This window comes from Camponotus floridanus, unplaced genomic scaffold (genome assembly GCF_003227725.1).
Source record: "Camponotus floridanus strain SB8 unplaced genomic scaffold, Cflo_v7.5 scaffold532, whole genome shotgun sequence".
Taxonomy (NCBI): Eukaryota; Metazoa; Arthropoda; class Insecta; order Hymenoptera; family Formicidae; genus Camponotus; species Camponotus floridanus.
In genome coordinates this window covers 3,084-27,295 of record NW_020229695.1, presented here as the reverse complement: position 1 = coordinate 27,295, position 24,212 = coordinate 3,084, and the positions used below count along the sequence as shown (strand labels likewise).

Genomic DNA, 24,212 nt, shown 5'->3' with positions numbered 1-24,212 from the left:
TTAATACGGTGTCAATCACAAACAACAAACTTTAAATAAAAGAATATTTTAAACAAAAGTGGCATGTTGTTCTTTGAAACAGTACTTGAATTAGTAATTGGCGGCAGATTTGTTTACATTTATTGTTAGCTGTTGTTATTATTTATTCTATTTCATATAATTATAAATCGATAATTTAATATTAATCCTACAATTCTTATTCGTCACAACTTATGCTAGTTACCGTAACAGGAAAAATGGACTCTAGGTGTGGCGGAAATATTACCAAATTTCTTCTCCTGAAATACCCGTCGTAGCAAAATATATGCAATTTCCCTTTCACAATACATGTAAGTTTTCCCACGTAACCATAAACGTATGCAATTTCGGAAATATCATTCATATTTTTCATTCGACAAATTTAACTCAGATAACACATGTTGATTCATTTGAATGTAATTCTATAAAGTATTAAAATATATAAATTAAAAAACAATACTGCATTTGTATCGGATATTATATTTTGCACATCTTTTAGATGATATTACACAAAAACATTATACAACGAAGTAATATTGTGTTGTAAAGAAGTGAAAAAAATTACCTGTAATATATCGAACTGATCATCTAATGCTAACTTTGTTGAAATATTATTTGATATTTCATCTATTGTATTCAAATGGCGATCGATAATTTCGGGATAAAAACGTTTTAATTGGGCCACATACTCTATTTGTTGTACTTATTCTGGCAAACTGTCGAATCGATCAAAAGAATTCTCTTTTCTGGCGTCAAAAAGTGGAAATATTGTAAGCTAAGTAGCAATTAAGCAATTGACATCTCATAGCTACGTTCTGTTTAAACATACAGGAATGTCCATCATATACATAGCGTTACATATAGTTTCCTGCATTCCACGGCAGAATGTCCCAATCAGTAGTAATTCATCAAAACTAAATTCATTATGATCACCTCTCTGTAGACGCGACCAATGTAGAAAGCATGCCGCGACACATACCGCGAACGATGTCGTGCTGCCAAGACCAGCGTGCATCGGTATTTCCGTCTTCACGTGTACGCAAAAAGATCTTATATCGAGTTGCTCTCGACGAACGATAAAAAAAAGCGAGAAAAAAAACATTTGTAAACTAAATCTTTGCTCATATGTACTCCACATACCGTTGACGGTAATAAAGTATTGCACATATTTAAACAAGCGGGCATTATTCGTGCCAATAATATCACAACTATGGAGGAAATTTTTAACTAATTCAAAAGGTAAATTCAATGATAAACCAACATCAGGGAATTCTATGTTACAAGTTTTTCTAAATAATTTATATTTAATTATTTCGGCGAATTTAAGCGTAGTACGACGATTTAAATTGGCCATCACAAAGTTTTTTCCATATATCGCCGCATACTCTCCGCTTAAGATAATTCTACCCGGTGCGGAAATCTTAAATTCAATCATCCTTTTTATGGATAAGAATATTTGCTTTTTCAAAGAAATGGAAGTTGCAAACAGTATCGTTCAACAGTAGAGCGCAGAAAAGTAAATTTGCGTGCCTTCTATTTATTAAAACCATGCCAAATGTATTTGCTACGTAACATGTATTCATGTGACGAAGATATGATATATTTGTCGCTTCTTATCACTCTGCACAAATGTATAATATGAGTTACAGACTTATAACAAAAGGAAATTCGTCGTCAATACTTATTATTAAATTGATATACTTACAGGAAATATATTTAATCAAATTCTCGATTTCCTGCTCTTCCTTTATCTGCAGATTAATCGTAATTGGTTTCTTCTTTCAAGGTTTTACATGTAAATCGAAATGATACATTTTCATCTATTGAATCCTTATCATGGACCAAATAAAATAGTTACTGACAATAAAAATTTGAAACGTTCGTTCTCGCGCAAGACAACGTTTATATTTCTTGTTGTATACGTTTCGATCGTTTTTGATTTTTCCTAAATATGATAACAATGCCTCGAAATCATAATTCTAAATATGAACTTCAATGTCAAATTTTCTCAATATTTTCATAAGAAATTATTAAAACAGAACATAATTATAAAAATAATACATTACTTTCAATGTTATGAACAAATTGTCATTATCTCACTGTATTTAAAATAATATTTCATATATAGCAATTTTATAATATGCACGAGTTTTGCATATATACATCTATATATGTTTAAGTACATGCATGCAATATTTTTATACGGAAAAAATAAAAAAATATGTGTATATATACAATATATACACAAATACTGTTTATTGAAATTATGTCATTTAATTTTATTTCATTTTATAATTTTACCGCAAAAACTTAACTGTGCTATTTTTATCGTTTTATATAGATTGCGTTGCATTAAATTTAATATAATTAATTAAATAAGATGTAATATTAACTTCAATGTCTCAAAAGATAATTGGAAATGGTTAGGTCTTTATTTATTTATTTTTTTATTGACCCTTGTTATGAAATTTCACTCTCATAAAACTAAAGATAAAAACAAGAATGTGCAATACAGACCGTTTAAGGTGATAAAACATTGCATGTGTTTAAAGAACAGAATATAAACATCGGCAACTAAATTAAAATTCTCATCGGAAATGAAGTTTGCAATCATTTGTAAAGGTATGTCTAACGATATATGGACATGAGGAAATTATAGCTTAATGATTCTTGACTCTAGAGATAATTGGTGGAATTTGAGCGTGATACGAAGATCTATTCTGCTCGCTATAATATGTTTACCATATATTGCCAAAGATTTTCCGTATAAAATAACTCTGTCTGGTGCAGAAACTATAAATTCAATCTTTTCTAATTTTTTAGCCTTGTCCATTTTTTTTATAAATAAAAATCTCTACTTTCCAAAAAGATCAATAAGTATTAAATAATAAGTCCTAAGAGATAAACCTGAGTATTGGAGTTCTTTTATTGAGCTTTATCATAATTATATAATAATATTTATGTAACATGAAGAAAGTTACCGAGACCGTAGACCATAGATATTTATCGCTCCTTTTCCATTTTATATAAATTAGAAATGCGTTGGCTATGTGTGACAAAAATAATTTCTTTAATGTCGAATTTGTATTCTATCCAAAAATACACTTGTAATTTAATCAGATTTCCGTTCTCTTCGTTTTTACGTTGTTTTTTGTTGTTAACAGAGAATCATAAATTGTCTTTGCTCCTATTTTTATGCTTCACATACAAAAAAAGATTATAGATTTTAATTATAACTATTAAAATTTTATAACACATATGGACAAAGCGAAAAAAAAAGATATGGAAATGATACGACAACATTCGTTTCCGCACAAAACATTCTTTATATTTCGTGTCGTACAATTTCAATTATAAAATAATTTACGTCAAAGTATGTTTTCTTTGTATTTATATAATTTGCGTCTTGATCGTTACTGATTTCGTTTTAATAATAATAGCAGTGCTCTGAAATCGTGAATCTAAACATTGATTACAATGTTGAACGTACTTTTTTTCTTTAATATATTTTAATAAGAAAATATTCACAAAACTTACACGTAATTTGGAAATTTGAAAATGATATATTACTTGTAATGTGTAAAAGCTAAATAAATTGTCATTATTTTATTTGTACTGATGCAATTTATGTGATATTTACATATCTACGTTTTCGTAGTACACATATAAATGTATCTACTTTTTCGGATGTAATATTTTATGCAAATACGAACAAAATATACTCTGACGCAAATTATTTGTAATTCAAATAAAATACTCGTACATTGAATTATATCATTTAATAGTATTCGATTATGTATTTTTGATGCAGACGATAAACAGCGCCCTTGTTATTTTTAGATTGCATTGCGTAAAGCTTAATTCGATTAATAATAAGTAAAATGCATCATCTCGATTACATTTTGAGAATAAAAATCCAGAAAAGGATAATGCTTTGTCCATTAATTTTTTTACATGCATATATACATATATGTAAGATTTCAATGTATAAAATTGCTCCATTCTGTAAAATAAAAAAATAAAATGAACATTTTTTTCTGTTTTACTATCTATTAGCAACGCATATATTTGTAATAGTAATTTAAAAGTTTAAATATGTACACGTTTATTATATTTGTTCAGATACGCACTTTGTTATTTATGAAAAATTTTTATTCCTTTATTGCATATATCGAATGATAATGTTATACGCGAGAAGCATAAATGTTACTTACACAAATATATTAGTATAAGTTGGCTTTCTTATATGTCTTATTATTTGCGTTATTAAAATGTATCAAAGAAATCATTCTTTTCATTAGCTTGCATCTTTTTTAATGCACATCTTTGTTTTTACGTATTCAAAAGTAGACTATACGGAGTGTTCTAAAAAGGTATGTAAAAAATTTAAGGAAATGTTCCTCACACCTGAAGGATGAAAAAATGTTATATGGACGTAGGTGCGGAAATGCTTATTTCAGGAGTTATGTTGAAAATTCTGTTAGCTGTATTACTTACACGAGGAAAAATTTAGGATTAATTATTACAGATGACAATCGTTTACTTAAGCTTATTTACATTTGATTTTAATGTGACCTTGAGTATGTTATAATAAATGTTGAAAATGTTCACCATTTTCCTGAATACAAGCAGTGACACGTCGACGCATTGATTCACAGACGCGTTCAAAAATGTTTGGCGTACAGCGGATTGTCTCGCAACCTGCAGTGATACGGTTATGAAGATTTCGAATATCACGCACTGGTGGCATATTTGTCTATAATAATTAATCCTAAATTTTTCCTTCTGTAAATAATACAGCTAACAGTATTTTTAACATAACTCCTGAAATAAGCATTTCCGCACTTATGTCCATATATATATATTCTTTTTCATCCTTCAGATGTGAGGAATATCTCCTTAAATTTTTGAAATACATTTTAGAACACCCTGTATAATAATAGACTATTTACTAATCAATCGAAATATACCCAACTATTTATTAACAAAATGAAAAAGTCTACAAAAATAAAATCTATGAAATAAAATGTCATTAGTTCTCTCAATCAATCTACATTATCGAAAATCACCAAATGGAATTGCATATAAAAAATTAATTGTTTTGACAAAGTTTACAATAAAAACGTTTACGGTAACTTTTCGCTAATTATTTCATAATTTAATATGAATAATTATTAATTAATATTAATAATTATTATAATTAATATTAATAATATTAATTAATTATTATTGAAAGAAGAAAAATTAAATAACAAAAAATATATAAAATTGTGTATTGTTTTTTCTTCCTCGATTATAAAAAATATAACTGTAATATTATAAAATTTGTAATTTCACTAGATTGTTTCCGGTTAGTTATTAAGATCTAATTAATCATATTACTTAATTATTTATGTGCAATTTTAATGTACCTAGTCAAATCGCACTCCCGTGCATATTGTAGTAATTTGGGACATAAAATCTTTTTCTTTCAAGCTCTTCGTAAGATTATCAACTTTATTTTTGTGAAATACTGATGCATGATAATTCAGCGGTAATAGAATTATTACTTTACTAGCTCCATCTACTGTGAGTTTCCCTTTGAATCCACAAGTGCAATTGAACAAATAGTATCGAAATTTCAATGCGACAAATCCAAATTCCATAGCAAATCTTGATTCAAGGAAAGGCTAGTCTGCAAAACATTAAGAAATTTAAATAAAAAAACAACAATTTTTTATTTTTGAATAATGATGTATGCGAGATTATTATAAATGCAAAAACAACTATATCAAACTACATACATTGAAATAATTCGCAAAGAAATGAAACAAGACTTGCCTGTAGATTTTCATATAATCCTTCGAGTAATTGTAACTCCATGTTTGCTCTGTGAACCCTGATACCTCTTATACGGAGTGTTGAATCTATATGCGATATGGCATTAATCTTGTTTAAATGGACAACGACGGCGTTGCTATATCTATATTTCATGTTGACCAATTATTGCATTTCATCTAGGCAAATTTTTGCATCAATCATCATAATATATATTTCTGGCGTATTTATGATTTCACTCTTTAGGTTAGCAGTTCTCTATATTGAAATGCTGTTACACGACCGTGTATGCACGCACAGAAAAAAGGACGTTCTTATTTTGAAAATATATTTAATTTTAACACGGAAATCTTAAAATGCGATTATATTGCGTTAATTAAAGAAAAATATAATTGCTTGATAATTGCTTACTTGAATAAAGCCATTTTATATAGTTCAATCGAGAAAAATATATTCTCATGATTTAAGATTTAATTTTTTTGAACGGAAAAGAAAATCTTGGATAGAAAATAACATTTTTAAATCAAAGATTTTCTTAAAGTAGAATTAAATAATTATATATTCTTGAGGTGACAATTACAATATTAAAATAAGACTATAATATTGTTAAAATTTAAAATTATTAAATTCTTCCAAGAAGATTAATTGTTGCGTATATACGAAACAGTGAACGCGTTAGTTTAAGTATATAAGATTTGATTTAACACTTCTTTTTTTTCTGTGCACGATGTGATCCTGCTTGAACTCCGGTATCATTTTCTCAAAGTACATCACGAAATTCGTTCCAATTCTTCCGAAGTAAATTCATTGTGGTCACCTTTCTGCAGACACGACCAACGTAAAAAGCATCCTGCGAGACATGTCGGGAACTGCCAAGACCAGCGTTTGTTGTTAATCGCGTGGCCAAGTGAAAAGATTATATAACGAGTTTCTCATTTTGGATGATAACCTATAAGAGGAGAAAGATAATTTGTAAGCTAACTCTCTGTTCAAATGTTCTCCATAAACCGTTTCAGCTAATAAAATATTCCACGCGTCTAAGGAAAGCGGGATAATTATCGATCACCAAATAAAAATTCTCGGCGGAAGTAAAGCTTACAATCATTTGTAAAGGTATGTCTAACAATATACCGACCTTAGGCAACTCTATCCTAACGATTGCTGGCTCTAGAGGTAGTTTGTAGAAATTGAGCGTGGTACGAAGATTTAAGAGGCCACAACTTGTTTTCCACACATCACTGTATGCTCTTCGCATAAGAAAACCCTACGCGATGCCGAAATTTGTAATGTAGTCATACTTTCTGCGTATCAAAATCTCTACTTCGTCAAAAGATGCACTGTTTGTGATAAAATTTTAAATCCGCAACTTTTAGAGATATTAGAAAATGTATTTTTATTTATACAATTTTATTTATACAATTTGATGCAAAAAAAAGTCATCGAGAAAATAATCGTTTAATAAGTTGAAGGTGCGTAACATAATGCGTTAAATATGTATAACAAAAGTAATGTGTGACTAATACATTATTGAATTATACCGATACAAAACAAAAAAGTTCACTTATATCCAGTCGGATTCTAATTCTTTCCAATTGTTTTTATTCTCTGCAAACTAAAATCTTCTGAATTCTCTGTCGTAATTCGTCTTCGTTACTTTTATCAGGGTTGCACACAAGTTTGAGAGAATACAATATATTTACTATTAAACTGTTAAAATTATTAATATCATAGAAAAAAAGGAGCTACTAATAATACAAATTATTTAAGACGTTACCGCTAGGTTTTGATGTTGTTCAAGCCGCGTTTCGAAAATGACTGATTTTGTCTCGTGAAATTCTCAAGCAAGCGCTCCGAATATGCGAACCAAAATATTGATTACATGGCCGAAGTTTTTCAAGAAGGATCGTACTAAATATATTTACTTCTTTTACATAATCTGACATCATATGTTATTTGCAATGTTAGAGTCAAACAAATTGTCACATATTATATAAATTGCATTGATACAATTTACCTACTTTTTTATTATCTCAGTTTTACATATATATGTATCTATGAAAAATATTCTTCGACGTCGATTATTATATAATTAAGATGTATCATAAAAGATAGTATTAGCTGTGTTATTTTGAATTATATTGTTTACCTGTTTAATGTAATTATATAATTTTGATACACAAGAATAAGCAGCGCTATTGTTATTTTATAAATAGCATTATGTAAATTCGATTAAGTAAAATGCATCATCAACTTCGGCTCGAAAGTCAAAATCGGAAGCAGGATGATGATACTTTTTTACTGACTTTACTTATAATTAGATGAAATTCTAAACTATAAAGAAATAAAGTTAAAACATAAAAATAATTTTTTTTTCTTTTTTTTTTTCTTTGTCTTTATGCAATATACAAGTCTATATATAATTGTAGTTTACGTAATAATATATAAATATTTATACTATATATAATATATCACAATGTACGTAATAATATAAATATTTTTCATAATACTATGACGTATTAATAACAATATTTTTCGCCATCTTATGTGATAATTCGACAAACATGTATTTTGTTACTTTTACTACTATTAAATTCATACTTTTTATTACAGCCATATTTAATGATAATGTTAATACAACATAAATACGTCTAAATATTTTTTTTTCAAAATATAGTTAAAATTTTTAAGAAATTAATTTTTTCCTATCATTATGCTTAGTTTCTGTAATATAGATTGATAAAAAATATACCAAAGACATTTATGGCATTTTCCCTTCTTTCTGTTATTCTTATTAGTCAATTATAATTAATAAAATAATAAATACATAAAATAATCTAAGTATACTTTACACTACCGAAAGTAAGCTATATATGCATGTTTATTCAGATATACAATTAATTCAACAATTTATTAATCGAAAAAAGATCTTCGGTATATTTTTTTGTTTATAACTTGACAAGATATCGTTTTTTAATCAATCTATCTTGTCCATCGCGAGTGAGGTAATTTATGAAAAATTTTAATTTTTTTAATGTATTTTGAAATAAAAATATTAACAGTGTGATTCCAACCTTCCAATTTTATAATTCAATACGGCATTAGGTAGACCAGAAGAGACCAAGAATTTCCAATTTAATAGAATATATTATATATTATTTGTTCTTTTCCATTTATATCACATCGCATTTAAATTGCAATTTTATATTATTTATACTTAATGTTAATTATTCATGTTAATTAAATTATTGATAATTATTCGTACTGTTCATACAACTGATAATTTTTCTATACCTCGTCAAGTTTCACACCATTATAACTTACGCTAGTCATTCTAACAATGAAATCTTTCATTATTAAATGTGTTGAAAGATTTATGATGTTTTCTCTTGGAGTATTCGGTGGATATATGCATATCCATCAAAACCTGTGAGTCTTCCTGTGAATCCATTATTTCTCGCAATTAAACATATCTAACTCGGGATGTGATAAACCTAATCTATAAAGTATAGTTTGATTCGATAAAATAGACATCTGAAAATCGTTGATTCGAAGAAATCTAAATTTAAAAACGATATTATTTATATCAGATTATTATGTATTTGCAAATCTTTTAAATCTTTTGGCATTGCACGAAAATATATAACAAAGTAATATAAAAAAAATTATCAAAAAATATACTTACAATTACTCCTAACAATCTGTACGAGTCGTATAATTGTTACAAATTGTTATTATTTCTGGCTATTATTAATTGCTACGAGTCTGATGCAGGTTCGTTTCGATATTTTGTCGATTTTACGCAAAAATTAATCGCTCTTATCGGGATGAATGTTTAATTTGTTCGCATCATCTGTTTGTATTTATTCCGACGAATTCTCGAATCAATCAATAAAATTTTAATTCTCGGCACTTGCAATAATTTAACATTACAATCTAATGGATTTTGATATTGAGCTCTCAATACTTGGCCATATATGCACCTTTTATTATCAATCCCATACTTCAATCAAACACATAGTTTGGTACAACTTTTTCACAGATAACATGATTTTTTCTAATTCATAGTCATCAAAATCATTGTGAATACCCTTCTGCAGATATGACCAATGTAGAAAGCATGCCGCGAGATATACGGCGAACGATGTCGAACTGTCAAAACCAGCGTTGATCGGTAATTGGGTAGCCAGGCGCACGCGAAAAGATTTTATATCGAGTTGTTCTTGATGAGCAACGTAAAAAAACAGGAAAAGAAATGTTTGCAAATATGTTTGCTATATCTCTACTCACATGCGCTCTATAAAGCGTTTAAGGTGATAAAATATTGCACATGTTTATGCAATACAATATCGTCTTCAATCAGAGGAAGAAAATTATCAGTAAAAAATTTAGAATTTAGAATTAATTCCAAAGATAAGTTCAATGATAGATTGACATCGGGAAACTCAATCTTAATAATGTTTCTTGGATCATCAATTAATTCAACGAATTTAAGGGTAGTACGAAGATCTAGGCTGGTTCACATGTTTTCCATACATCATCACGTCTTCTCCACATAACATCATTTTACTTGGAACGGAAACTTTAAATTTAATCATTTTTTTACGAATAAAAATATCTACTCTTCAATAAGCTTCAATAGATTCAGTCACAAGTATTATCTTTTCCTATTGTTATCGAAATAACAAGAATTATCCTTCTTCTTTCAAGTTCTCAAAGAATAATATATATTATAATTAATTTAAAATTTTATATTAAAAATGAAAAACAGAGCTTATTCTAATGTTTCTTACCCCAAAAAGAGCTTTTCTCGTGTTATATATCACTACGTGGTATCGTTCGCGGTATGTCTCGTGACTGATTTTATTTCAACAATAACAATATATTCAAGGCGCGAACTTCAATATCGATGTTAAAGTTTCTTAATGCTTTCATCAAAAGTCATTTAAACGTATATGTAATATATTTATATATATTTGTAAATAATAGAAAATAATTAAATGTATCATTTTTTATTAAAATTATCTCATTCGCATTGACATAATGTACGTGATATTTAAGCAATATTACAATATATGTACACAATATCTATTACAAATAAAAATTTACTTTAACTTTGTTAATCAATATAAATGATAAAGATAATCGAAAATGCAACACCTACATTATACAAACTACATGATTTAACTGTATTGTTAGTACTTAATCATATAATTCTGACGTAAATGATAAATAGCGTTATGTTTGTTATTTTACAGATCGCATTTGTACATACATAAAGCTTAATTCAACTCAATAATATGTATCACGGTACGGAGCAGGATGTAATTTTACCTCTTTCTATTTATTTTTTTAAAAATAGATAAATTTTCAATATAAAAACTGAAAATAGAAATGGAATAAAGGTGATTAATATTTTTTTCTTTATCTCTATTTATTGTACAATAATAATTTTCTTATAATAATACATAAACGTATTTTATGGCATAGCAAAATAGTCATTTTCCATATTATTGCAGAACGCATTATTATTAAAAATCGCAGAATCGAAATTTTCTATTCCTTTTTAATTCTTATATAATTAATAAATAATTCACATATTAATTATATATTTATAAATAATTTTTATATATTTATATATAATTAATAATTATATTTATATATTATTATTTTTCTATAATTATATAAATTATATAATTATATTTTATATAAATTTATAACACATGTATTTATAATTATATTTATATATATATATGTATAATTGTGATAATATATATATACATATAATTATTTAAATAATTACATATATATATATATATATATATATATATATATAATTATAACTCATATATAATGATAAATTATGATTTTAAATATATTAAAAAATTTATAAATTATAAATTTATAATAAGTTATAAATAATTCATATATTTATTCGAAACTTTATCACTATTGCGATTTCTGTTGTTTTACTAAATCCGTGTTAAGTAATAAAAGTAGTAAAGAGTTAAAAATATTAAAAGTAGTAAAGAGAAGTTTAAGTAGTAAAGAAATAGATAATTTCATTTAGCAATTTATTAAAAGCTTCTTGTTGTCATTTTATGAGCTTATTAGCTCTTTTCATATGTCATTTTATTGGACAGTGATAAAATATATCGAAAATGGTCTCTTTTATTATTATGGATTAATAATATAATAAATATATGTATAACCAATCTATATGTGTCTAAAATTAAATCATATATAATAATTGATCATAAATATAAAATGTATTTCATAATTTGCTTTCACGAACTACATAACATTGTTATTTGTTAAAAAATGAAAAATGAGTCGAAAAACTTTAAACTACACAGCAGAGAAAATATAGTCACGCGCATTATTAACCGTACAGCTATGAACATTATCCGCTTAAAAAACAATATCAAATAAATTTTATTTCATGAATTCTATTTTACTAATTCCTTATTAATCATTACGAAAAAAATAATTTAGTACTAATTTAGTACTAATCTAGTACTAATTGACCCATTTTTTATTCAGTAATAGCATTATGTAATTTATAAACTTGAATTATGAATCCTTTGTATATCTATTAATTTGCGAACTGAAAAAGACTGCGGTATGTTTTATCGCCTCGCATTAATATCTTGGCAACATCTTTGTTCAATTTGCACTTTCGAAATAAAGGGATAGCATACGAAAGAAGAAACTAATATCGACGTATTCGACATATTTTAGAATATTCAATTAGTCCTCATTTTGAACTTCGTAATTTAATATGGTGTCAATCACAAACAACAAACTTTAAATAAAAGAATATGTTAAACAAAAGTGCATGTTGTTCTTTGAAACAGTACTTGAATTAGTAATTGCACCACAATTTTGATTACATTTATTGTTAGCTATTGTTATTATTTATTTATTTATATAATTATAAATCAATAAATTTAATATTAATCCTCAATTCTTATTCCGTCACAACTTATGCTAGTTACCGTAACAGGAAAATTGGACTCTAGGTGTGCGGAAATATTACCAATTTCTTCTTCTGAAATACCCGGTTGTAGCAAAATATATGCAAATTTCCTTTCACCAATACCTGTAAGTTTTCCCACGTAACCACAAAGATATGCAATGGCGGAAATATCATTCAATTTTTCATTCGACAAATTTAACTCAGATAGCACATGTTGATTCATTTGAATGTAATTCTATAAAGTGTTAAAAAATATAAATTAAAAAACAATACTGCATTTGTATCGGATAATTATATTTGCACATCTTTTAGATGATATTACACAAAAACATTATATAACGAAGTAATATTATTGCTTGTAGAGAAGTGAAAATAATATACCTGTAATGTATCGAACTGATCATGTAATGTTAACATTGTTGAAATATTATTTGAGATTTCATCTATTGTATTCAAATGGCGATCGACAATCTCGGGATAAAAACGTTTTAATTGTGCCACATACTCTATTTGTTTGTACTTATTCTGGCGAACAGTCGAATCGATCAAAAGAATTCTCTTTTCTGGCGTTAATAAAGAGCATCTATTGTAAGCTAAGTAGCAATTAAGCAATTGACATCTTATAGCCATGTTACTGTTTAAACATACAGCAATGTCCGTCAGATACATAGCGTTACATATAGGTTTCCTGCATTGCATGGCAGATGTCCCAATCAGTACTAATTCATCAAAACTAAATTCATTATGATCACCTCTCTGTAGACGTGACCAATGAAGAAAGCATGCCGCGACACATACCGCGAACGATGCCGTGCTGCCAAGACCAGCGTGCATCGGTATTTTCGTCTTCACGTGTACGCAAAAAGGTCTTATATCGAGTTGCTCTCGATGAACGATAAAAAAAAGCGAGTAAAAAAACATTTGTAAACTAAATCTTTGCTCATATGTACTCCACATACCGTTGACGGTAATAAAGTATTGCACATATTTAAACAAGCGGACACTATTCGTGCCAAGAATATCATAACTATGGAGGAAATTTTTAACTAATTCCAAAGGTAAATTCAATGATAAACCAACATCAGGGAATTCTATCTTACAAATGTCTCTTAATAATTTATATTTAATTAATTCGGCGAATTTAAGCGTAGTACGATGATTTAAATTGGTCATCACAAAGTTTTTTCCATATTTCGCCGCATACTCTCCGCTTAAGAAAATTCTACCCGGTGCGGAAATCTTAAATTCAATCATCCTTTTTATGAATAAGAATATTTGCTTTTTCAAAGAAATGGAAGTTGCAAACAGTATCGTTCAACAATAGAGCACAGAAAAATAAATTTGCGTGCCTTCTATTTATTAAAACCATGCAAAACGTATTTGCTACGTAATATATATTCATACGTATTCATGTGACGAAGATATGATATATTTGTCGCTCCTTATCACTATGCACAAATGTATAATATGAGTTATGAGTTATAATATGAGATTTGTAACAAAAAGAAATTCGTCGTCAATACTTATTATCAAATTGATATACTTACAAAGGGAATATATTTAATCAAATTCTCGATTTCCTGCTCTTCCTTTATCAGCAGATTAATCGTAATTGGTTTCTTCTTTCAAGGTTTTACATGTAAATCGAAATGATACATATTCATCTATTGAATTCTTATCATGGACCAAATAAAATAGTTACTGACAATAAAAATTTGAAACGTTCGTTCTCGCGCAAGACAACGTTTATATTTCTTGTTGTATACGTTTCGATCGTTTTTGATTTTTTCTAAATATAATAACAATGCCTCGAAATCATAATTATAAATATGAACTTCAATGTCAAATTTTCTCAATATTTTCATAAGAAGTTATTAAAACAGACATAATTATAAAAATAATACATTACTTTCAATGTTATGAACAAATTGTCATTATCTCACTGTATTTAAAATAATATTTCATATATAGCAATTTTACAATATGCACGAGTTTTGCATATATACATACATGTAAATATGTTTAAGTACATGCATGTAATATTTTATACGGAAAAAATAAAAAAATATGTGTATATACACAATATATACACAAATACTGTTTATTGAATTATGTCATTTAATGTGCTATTTTTATTGTTTTATATAGATTGCGTTGCATTAAATTTAATATAATTAATTAAATAAGATGTAATATTAACTTCAATCTCTCAAAAGATAATTCGAAATGGTTAGGTTTTTATTTATTTTTTTTTATTGACCCTTGTTACGAAATCTTACTCTCATAAAACTAAAGATAAAAACAAGAATGTGCAATACAGACCGTTTAAGATGTTAATACATTGCACGTGTCTAAAAAACAGAATATAAACATCGACAACTAAATTAAAATTCTCGTCGGAAATGATGTTTGCAATCATTTGTAAAGATATGTCTAACGATATATGGTCATCAGAGAATTTTATCTTAATGATTCTTGATTCTAGAGATAGTTGACGGAATTTGAGCATGGTATAGAGATCTATACTGGACGCTACAATATGTTTATCACACCAATGCCAAAGGTTCTCCGTATAAAATGACTCTGCCTGGTGCTGACACTTCCTTTTCAATTTTTTAGCGTCGTCCATTTTTTCTTACGAATAAAAATCTCTTCTGTCTAAAAAGATTAATAAGTATTAAATAATAAGGCGTAAGAAATAAATCTGAGTATTTCATTTTTTATAGAGATTTATCTGAATTAACCCTCCGAGGTCACACTGGGTCAATGTGACGAACCTCAACTTTGCTCCTAAATATCTTGCGAGCAATTTGAAAAGTGGCGGGCATGAAGCCTTCTAACTGTAGTTCATTTTTTCGTAAAATTCATTTTTTTTAAAAAAACAATTTTTTCGCGAATTTTTTTAATATGTTAATAATTCCTAAGGCAGTTGTTTTTTTTATAGCAATCGATTTAATAATGTCACAAGTGAATTCGAGAATTTTTTCAAGACGATCGGTGGATAAATGGTCAAATGGCGAATCAAAGTTCGTCTCGGGTCATATTGATCCAGAGTGACCTCCTTGTTTGAAAAAATAGGTGTGATCTCGGAGGGTTAAACAATATTTATGTAACATGAAGAAAATCACCGAGACCGAAGATATTTGTCGCTCCTTTTACGTTTTACATACATTAGAAATGCATCGGTTACACTGAGAAAAAAACCGGTGAAAAGGAACGGATATATCGATCACTTTAATCGGCAAAAAAGAAACCGATCAGATATCCAATCAGAAAATATCAATCGATCGGATATCTGATCAGAAAGTTCAAAATTCAGAATTTTCCGATTAGATATCCGATTAAAGTGATCGGTATAATTTGTTACCTTTTCATCGGACATTTCTCTCATTTTTCTCACTGTATGTATGACAAAAATAATTTCTTGAATATTGAATTTTTATTCCGTACAAAAGACACGCTTACAATTTAATTAGATTTTCGTTGTTTTCCATTGTGTTTGTAACAAATTATAAATTGTCTTTGCTTCTACATTTAATGCTTCAATTAGAAAATAAGATTGTGTGTGTATGTATGTGTGTGTGTATAATACATTATAATTTTAACTATTAAAATTTTATAATTTTTTTATGGGCAATGAAAAAAGAATTACGAAAATTATTCGAAAATATTCGTTTTCATATCAAATACTGTACTATATTTCGTGTTGTACTGTACATTCTCATATCCTGATACAGACTGATTTCGTTTTAATAACAATAACAACGCTACGAAATAAATCTAAATATGGCGCGATTACAATGTCAAAACTTTTCAATAAGTTAATAAAACCGCACGAAATTTGTATATATTATAAGCATTATATAATATATAATATTATATATAATAATAATATATTATAATAATGTTATTATAATAATGTTATTATATGTTATAATAATATTATATATTATAAATTAAGATAATATTAATATTATATTTTATAAACATTATTTTTAAAGATATGTTACATGCACTATGACAAACAAATTATCATTATTTATTTGCATTAATTGTATGTAATATTTATATATTGACGCTTTACAGTAAATGTACAAATGCATATGTATATGTGTGTGCGTGTGTGTGTGTGTATATATACACAATATATTTCCGATAAACATATTTTATGTAGCAGATACAAAAAACAACAAAAAACGAAAAAGAAATTTGATATAGATCATTTATTAATTAATACCTGACATAAAAACGTAATACTCGCATATTGACTTATATTATTTAATATAATTCGATCAAAATAAAATTATGATGTAAGAAGTGGTAAGCAAATTTTCCTTATTATTTTATGGATAAAGCTAATTCGGTTAATAATAAGTACAGTGTATCATTAATTCCGACTGGAAAGTCAATTTGGGAGTAAAATAGCGATACTTGTTCTTTAATAACTTTTCCCACGAATAGATAAAATTTCAATTTATAAAGCTAAAGATAAAATGAAAACATAGAAGAAATATTTTTTTCTCTTTTGTCATTTCTGCAGACTGCACAAATATTAATAGTAAATTAAAAAGATAATAATATTTCCACTGGCCACATTATCAAATATTAATGCAGAAAAATATTTCATTGTCATTTTTCCATTCAATTAATGCGATAATTCATATATTTGTTCAAAGAACACGCGCTTTATTATCCTTCTGTTAAGATTCCTGGTTCTCTCTCGCAATCATAAATAAAAACTGATAAAATTATTATTAATATTATTAATATTAAAAATATAATTAAGCGAGAAAGCATGAATATTTATTTCTTACATAATAATTTGAAATAATAAATATATATATATATATATATATATTTATTTATTTAAATTAATAATACTAATAAAAATAATTAATATTTATTTAAATAAATATATTGAAGCAATATATTTATAAATAAATTGAAATAAATTCGTTTTTCCGAACGTCATTACTCGTGTCCGATCATATAGATTGGAAAAATATATTGAAGAATAATTCTTTTTTATCTTGCATAAATAAATGTATAATAATGAAAATGTAATGGCATAAGAAAAAAATTAATTTATTTTCAATAAACAAATTTTGCAATAAATATATTGCTCACAGTGACATCGCTTAATTTAATAAAATTATAAATAATTTTATAAAGTTCAATACGGCATCAATCTAAAGAACAGAAATTTTAACACAGGATATATGATATAAAACTGAATATTGTGTGTTCATTTTTTTCTTACTTATAATGTCGCAATTAAAATTAATAATTATTTTATTTTATACATACATACATACATATATATATATATATATGTATATATTATGTATATACAAGACTATTCGTTATTATATAATTAAATTGATTATTTTAATACGAATTATCAATTCTCACTCCACTACAACTCATGCTAGTCTTTGTGGCATAATAACCCAGGCTCATTAGGTGTGCCGAAAGCATCATGACATCTTCATCTATTGCATCTGGCGGCAATAAAATACATACATATCTTCCACCAAAATTTGTAATTTTTCCCGCAAAACCATATTCTTTCACAATGTCACAAATCATATCAATATTTGGATGTGACAATTTCAAGAAACAAAAATATAATTGATGTAATAGAACGAAATGCTGTAAAGCAAAATTAAGAAATTTAAATTAGAAATGGTACACAGCTATTAATGAATAATCATCGATTTGAAATTGTTGTAATCACAAAGCTATTCAAAATACGTAAGAAAGTAAATCAAAAATAGAAAAAAAACTTACTTTCAATGTTTCATATGCATTCTGTAACTCTAATTGTTTTGTTGGAAAATTGATTTTTTGAATATAATCAATATTTGTAAGAGTATTACAAACCTCCTCTGATATATAATTGATATTATTCAAAATCATATTTAAAATCGTAGAATTGGAAAATTTCATCTCCGCCAATCTTTTCACTTGTTCGAATTTATTTTGGCGAATTCTTGAGTCGATCAGCAGAATTTTTATTTTTGATACGTTCAGAAATCTTTTAAAATTAGGATCTGTCCGATTACCGTGTCGAAATCGTATTATTTTGCCGTATGAGCACACCTCGTTGTCAATATTGCTTACATAGTTTTGTAGAATTTCCTCGCAATACCAAACACGATCCGAAATTTGTTCTAAATCCTCATCACTAAATTCGTCGATACCTTCTTGCAGGCGTGCCCAATGTAGAAAGCATGCCGCGAGACATGTCGCGAACGATGTTGAACTGCCTAGACCAGCGCGCATAGGTAATTGGGAAGTCAGGCACACGTGGAAAGATTTTGCACTTAGCTCCTCGTTTAAAATAGTATAAATAAAGAGGAAAAAAAATGTTTGTAAACTAAATCTTTGTTCGTATGTGCTCCACATGCCGTTTACTGTGATAAAATATTGCACGTGTATAAGCAACATGATGTATTCTTCTATGAAGAGATTAGCGTTATTATTATTATTATATAAAAAGAAATTTAGAACATGTTCTAGAGATAAATTCAAGTATAAATCGATATCAGGGAAATCTATCTCAATGATATTTTTTCGATTATCAGTTATTTCGCAAAATTTAAGCGTTGTTCGAAGATCTATGCTGGCTGATACAACATTTCTTCCATACATCATTGAAGGTTCGCCGGATAAAATTATTCTGCCAGGTGCAGAAACTTTAAATTCAATCTTTTTCAATTTTTTAGCGTCGTCCATTTTTTACGAATAAAAATCTCTACACTCCAAAAAGATCAATAAGTATTAAATAATAAGACGTAAGAGAGATAAACCCTACTGCAATTCTTCTATTGAGATTTATCAGAATTAAATAATATTTATATAACATAAAGAAGGTCATTGCGATTACTGACCAAAAATATTTGTCGCTCCTTTTTCATTTTATATAAGTTAAAAATGTCCACTTTGTATGACAAAAACAATTCTTCAATATCGAATTTGTATTCCACATAAAAATGCACATACAATTTAATCAGATTTTCGTTCTTTTCGTTCTTTCGTTGATTTTTATTGTTAACAGGAATTATAAATTGTCGTTGCTTCTATTTTTATACTTCACATACACAAAAAGTTTATATAATACATTCTAATTTTAACTATTAAAATTTTATAATATATACGGACAACGCGCGAAAAAAAAGATATGAAAATTATTCGGTAACATTCATCATCGCACAAAACACTGTTTATACTTCGTGTCGTACAATTTCGCGTCTTGATCGTTACTGATTTCTTTTTAATAACAATAGCAACGCTCTGAATCTAAACATCGATTACGATGTTGAGACGTTCTCTTTTTCTTTAATATACTTTAATAAGAAAATATTCACAAAACTTACACATAACCTGAAAATTTGAAAATAATATATTATTTGTAATGTGTAAAAGTTAAATAAATTGTCATTATTTTATTTGTACTGATACAATTTATGTGATATTTATATATCTACGTATCGTAGAACATGTATATCTATATTTTTTGTATGTAATATTTTATGCAAATACTAACAAAATATACTTTGACGCACATTATTTTGTAATTGAAATAAAATACTCGTACATTGAATTACATCATTTAATAGAATTCGATTATGTAATTTTGATGCAGGCGATAAGCAGTGCCGCCCTTGTTATTTTTAGATTGCATTGCGTAAATTTTAATTCGATTAATAATAAGTAAAATGCATCATCTCGATTACATCTCAAGAATGAAAATCAAGAAAAGGATAATAATGCTTTGTCTGTTAATTTTTTTACATGCATATATATATATAAAATTTCAGTCTATAAAATAAAAAAAATGAACACTTTTTCTCTTTTACTAACTATTAACAACGCATATATCTGTAATAGTAATTTAAAGATTTCAATATATATGTACACGTTAACTATATTTGTTCAGCTGATACGCACTTTGTTATTTTTGAAAAATTTTTATTTCCTCCTTGCACATATCCCATGATAACATTATACGCGAGAAAGCATAAATGTTTCTTACAAAAAAATATTAATAAAATACTAGTATAAGTTGGCTTTCTTATATGTATGTCCTACTATTTGCATTTGTTAAATTATACCAAAAAAATCATCCTTTTCATTATCATCATATATTGCATCTTTTTTATGCACATCTTTGTTTTTTATGTATGCAAAATTAGACTATATGCACATCTTTGTGTTTTACGTATTCAAAAGTGGACTATATAATAATAGACTATATAATAATCAATCAAAATATACACAGCTATTTATTAACAAAATCAAAAGAGTATATTCACTATAATATTCACTATAAATCACACAAAATCAAAGGAGTACATTCACTATAATATTCAATATTCACTATAATAATGAAATTTATAAAATGAAATGATAATCTTCTACATTATCGAATCGATCTATATTATCGAAAATCATCAAATAAAGTGGCACATAAAAAATTAATCGTTTTGACAAAGTTTACAATAAAAATATTTACAGTAACTCTTCGCTTATAACTTCATAATTTAACATGATATCATTGAAAGAAGAGAAATTAAGGAACAGAAAATATATAAAATTGTGTATTGTTTTTCCTTCCTCGATTATAAAATATAATTATAATATTATAACATTCATAATTTCACTACATTGTTTTTGCTAAATTATTAAGATTTAATTAATCAGATTATGCAATTATTTATGTGCAATTTTAATGTATCTAGTCAAGTCGCACTCCCGTGCAAGATATTGTAACAACTTCGCCAAAAAAATCTTCATCCCCCAAGCACCTTTTAAGATTATATACTTTATCATTGTTTTCTGCATGATAATTCGGCGGTAATAGAATTATTACATTCCTAGCTCCATCTCCTGTGAGTTTTCCCCTGAATCCACAAGATTCTGCAATTGTACAAATCAAATCGATATTCGAATGCGATAAATCCAACTGACGCAGCAAATTTTGATTCGAGGACAATTTCGCCTGCAAAGCATTAAGAAATTTAAATAAAAAAACAACATAATTTCCATTTATGAATAATGATGTATTCGAGATTATTATAAATGCAAAAATAATTGCATCAAACTATACAACGAAATAATTCGCAATGAAATGAAACAAGACTCACCTGTAGATCACATAATGATTGTAAATTCGTGTTTGTTTTCTGATCCCTGATCTTACGGAGTATTTCAACAACCTCTTTCGATATGTAATCGATCTGGTCTAAAAGAACATTGGTGGCGATGCCATCTTTATATTTCCTTTTGGCCAATTGTTTTATTTGTTGCCTCTTATTTTGGCTAAAATTTGCATCAACCAGCAAAATATACATTTGTGGCGTATTTATCATTTCACTCTGGGCGTCTAGCGGTTCTCTACATTGATATGCTATTACACGACCGTGTGTGCACACCATGTGATCCTGCTTGAACACATAATTCTGTATATCTTCCTCAGAGGACATCACGTATGCCGAAATTCGTTCCAATTCTTCCGGAGTAAATCCATTGTGGTCACCTTTCTGTAGACACGACCAATGTAAAAAGCACGCCGCGAGACATGTCGCGAACGACGTCGAACTGCCAAGATCAGCGTTCATCTTTAATTCCGTGGACAAGTGTACGCGGAAAGGTTGTATATCGAGTTCTTCCTTTCGAGCGATAATCAATAGGAGAAAAAAGAAAATTTGTAAGCTAAATCTCTGCTCATATGTGCTCCATAAACCGTTGAAAGTGATAAAATATCCCACTTCTTCAAGGAATTGGATATAATTACTGATTATAATATTATAATTTTCGCGGGAAGTAAAGTTTACAATCATTTGTAAAGGTATGTCTAACGACATATTGACATGGGGGAATTCTATCTTAATCATTCCTGACTCTAGAGGTAGTTGGCGGAATTTGAGCGTGGTACGAAGACCTAAGCTGGCCGCCACAACTTGTTTTCCATACATCACCGTATGCTCTCCGCATAAGATAATCCTACCCGGTGCTGAAATTTTGAATGTAATCATACTTTCTGCGTGCCAAAATCTCTTCTTCGTTGAAAGATCGATGTAGCGTTGATTATAAAATTTTTAATCTGCAACTTTTAGAAATAGATATTAGAAAATGTATTTTTATGTATACAATTTGAAAAGAGGTCATCGAATATTTGAAAATATTTGTTCGTTTTATATAAGTTGAAACGTAACGTCAGATATGTAAAAAATTAGATAACAAAAATAATGTGTCACTAATATATTATCGAATTATATCGATACAAAGCAAGAAAAATCCATTTATAAGAATCTACTTATAAGAATTAATATCCAATCGGATATTAATTCTTTCCAATTGTTTTTATTCTCTGCGAACTAAAATCTTCTGAATCCTCTGTCACAATTCATGTTTGCTTCTTCTATCAAGATTCCACACAAGTTGGAGAATACAATATATTTACTATTAAACTATTAAAATTATTTATCATAGAAACAGAGAAGCCACAAATTATTTAAGACGTTACCGGTAGGTTTTGATGTTGTTCAAGCCGCGTTTCGATTATGACTGATTTTGTCTCGTGAAATTCTCAAGCAAGCGCTCCGAATATGCGAACCAAAATATTGACAAGGTCGAAGTTTTTAAAGAAGAATTATACTAAATGTATTTACTTTTTTCACATAATCTGACATCATATATTATTTGCAATGTTAGACTCAAACAAATTGTCAAATAATATATAAATTGCATTGATACAATTTATCTAGTTTTTTATTGTCGCAGTTTTACACACAATATACATATATATATATATATATATATATATATATATATATCCATAGATTAAGATGTATTATAAAAGATAATATTAGTTGTATTTTGAATTATATTGTTTACTTGTTTAATATAATTATATATTATATATTATATTGTATATATATATTACAATTTTTTCACAGATCGTAACATATAATATGAATTCTTCTAATTGCTAATCATCAAAATCATTGTGAGTATCCTTCTGCAGATGTGAACCAATGTTGAAAGCATGCCGCGACACATATCGCGAACAATGTCGAACTGCCAAAATTAGCGTTGATTCATAATTGTGTAGCCGAGCGCACGTGAAAAGATTTTATATCGAATTGCTCTTGATGAGCAATGTAAAGAAACAGGCAAAGAAATTTTGCAAACTATATCTCTGCTCATATGCGCTCCATAAAGCGTTTAAGGTGATAAAATATTGCACATGCTTATGCAATACAATATCTTCAATCAGAGGAAGAAAATTATCAGTAAAAAAGAAATTTAGAATTAATTTCAAAGATAAATTCAATGATAGGTTTACATCAGGGAACTCAATCTTAATAATGTTTCTTAGATCATCAATTAATTC

General features: G+C 27.4%; 2 protein-coding genes, 2 long non-coding RNA genes and 1 pseudogene across 5 annotated transcripts; all 5 read right to left on the bottom strand.

Annotated features, from left to right (window-relative positions):
• Window positions 1-5,844: 5,844 nt before the first annotated feature.
• On the bottom strand, window positions 5,845-7,638 carry LOC112639260. The gene is made up of 4 exons (XR_003123398.1): window positions 7,610-7,638; window positions 6,971-7,172; window positions 6,653-6,784; window positions 5,845-6,014 (listed from the first exon to the last, which is right to left on the bottom strand). It is a non-coding gene; the product is annotated as an uncharacterized LOC112639260 (long non-coding RNA).
• A 2,186-nt stretch (window positions 7,639-9,824) lies between these two features.
• On the bottom strand, window positions 9,825-10,430 carry LOC112639259 (annotated as a pseudogene).
• A 643-nt stretch (window positions 10,431-11,073) lies between these two features.
• LOC112639262 lies at window positions 11,074-13,231 on the bottom strand. Its single transcript, XR_003123400.1, has 3 exons — window positions 13,193-13,231; window positions 12,935-13,046; window positions 11,074-11,214 (listed from the first exon to the last, which is right to left on the bottom strand). It is a non-coding gene; the product is annotated as an uncharacterized LOC112639262 (long non-coding RNA).
• Window positions 13,232-18,199: 4,968 nt separating this feature from the next.
• On the bottom strand, window positions 18,200-19,549 carry LOC112639261 (mevalonate kinase-like). The gene is made up of 2 exons (XM_025412619.1): window positions 18,602-19,549; window positions 18,200-18,463 (listed from the first exon to the last, which is right to left on the bottom strand). Exons 1-2 carry the CDS (start codon window positions 19,547-19,549, stop codon window positions 18,200-18,202), a joined length of 1,212 nt encoding a protein of 403 aa, XP_025268404.1.
• Window positions 19,550-21,410: 1,861 nt separating this feature from the next.
• LOC105252566 (mevalonate kinase) lies at window positions 21,411-23,420 on the bottom strand. Of its 2 annotated transcripts, none has more exons than XM_011259997.3 (3): window positions 23,343-23,420; window positions 21,961-22,919; window positions 21,411-21,815 (listed from the first exon to the last, which is right to left on the bottom strand). In XM_011259997.3, exons 2-3 carry the CDS (start codon window positions 22,849-22,851, stop codon window positions 21,552-21,554), a joined length of 1,155 nt encoding a protein of 384 aa, XP_011258299.2. In that variant the 5' UTR covers window positions 22,852-22,919; window positions 23,343-23,420; the 3' UTR covers window positions 21,411-21,551. The 2 variants fall into 2 exon arrangements, with proteins under 2 accessions (XP_011258299.2, XP_011258298.2); XM_011259996.3 differs by having other exon boundaries at window positions 21,961-22,925; window positions 23,343-23,419.
• Between the last annotated feature and the right edge of the window lie 792 nt (window positions 23,421-24,212).

Bases quoted from the DNA above. Each gene is read 5' to 3' on its own strand.
- LOC105252566 (XM_011259997.3), bottom strand. From the start codon at position 22,851: ATGATTACATTCAAAATTTCAGCACCGGGTAGGATTATCTTATGCGGA. The intron at 21,816-21,960 runs GTGAGTCTTGTT...AATGCTTTGCAG, and splicing joins AATCATTATGTGATCTACAG to GCGAAATTGTCCTCGAATCA.
- LOC112639261 (XM_025412619.1), bottom strand. From the start codon at position 19,549: ATGGACGACGCTAAAAAATTGAAAAAGATTGAATTTAAAGTTTCTGCA. The intron at 18,464-18,601 runs GTAAGTTTTTTT...TTTGCTTTACAG, and splicing joins ATGCATATGAAACATTGAAA to CATTTCGTTCTATTACATCA.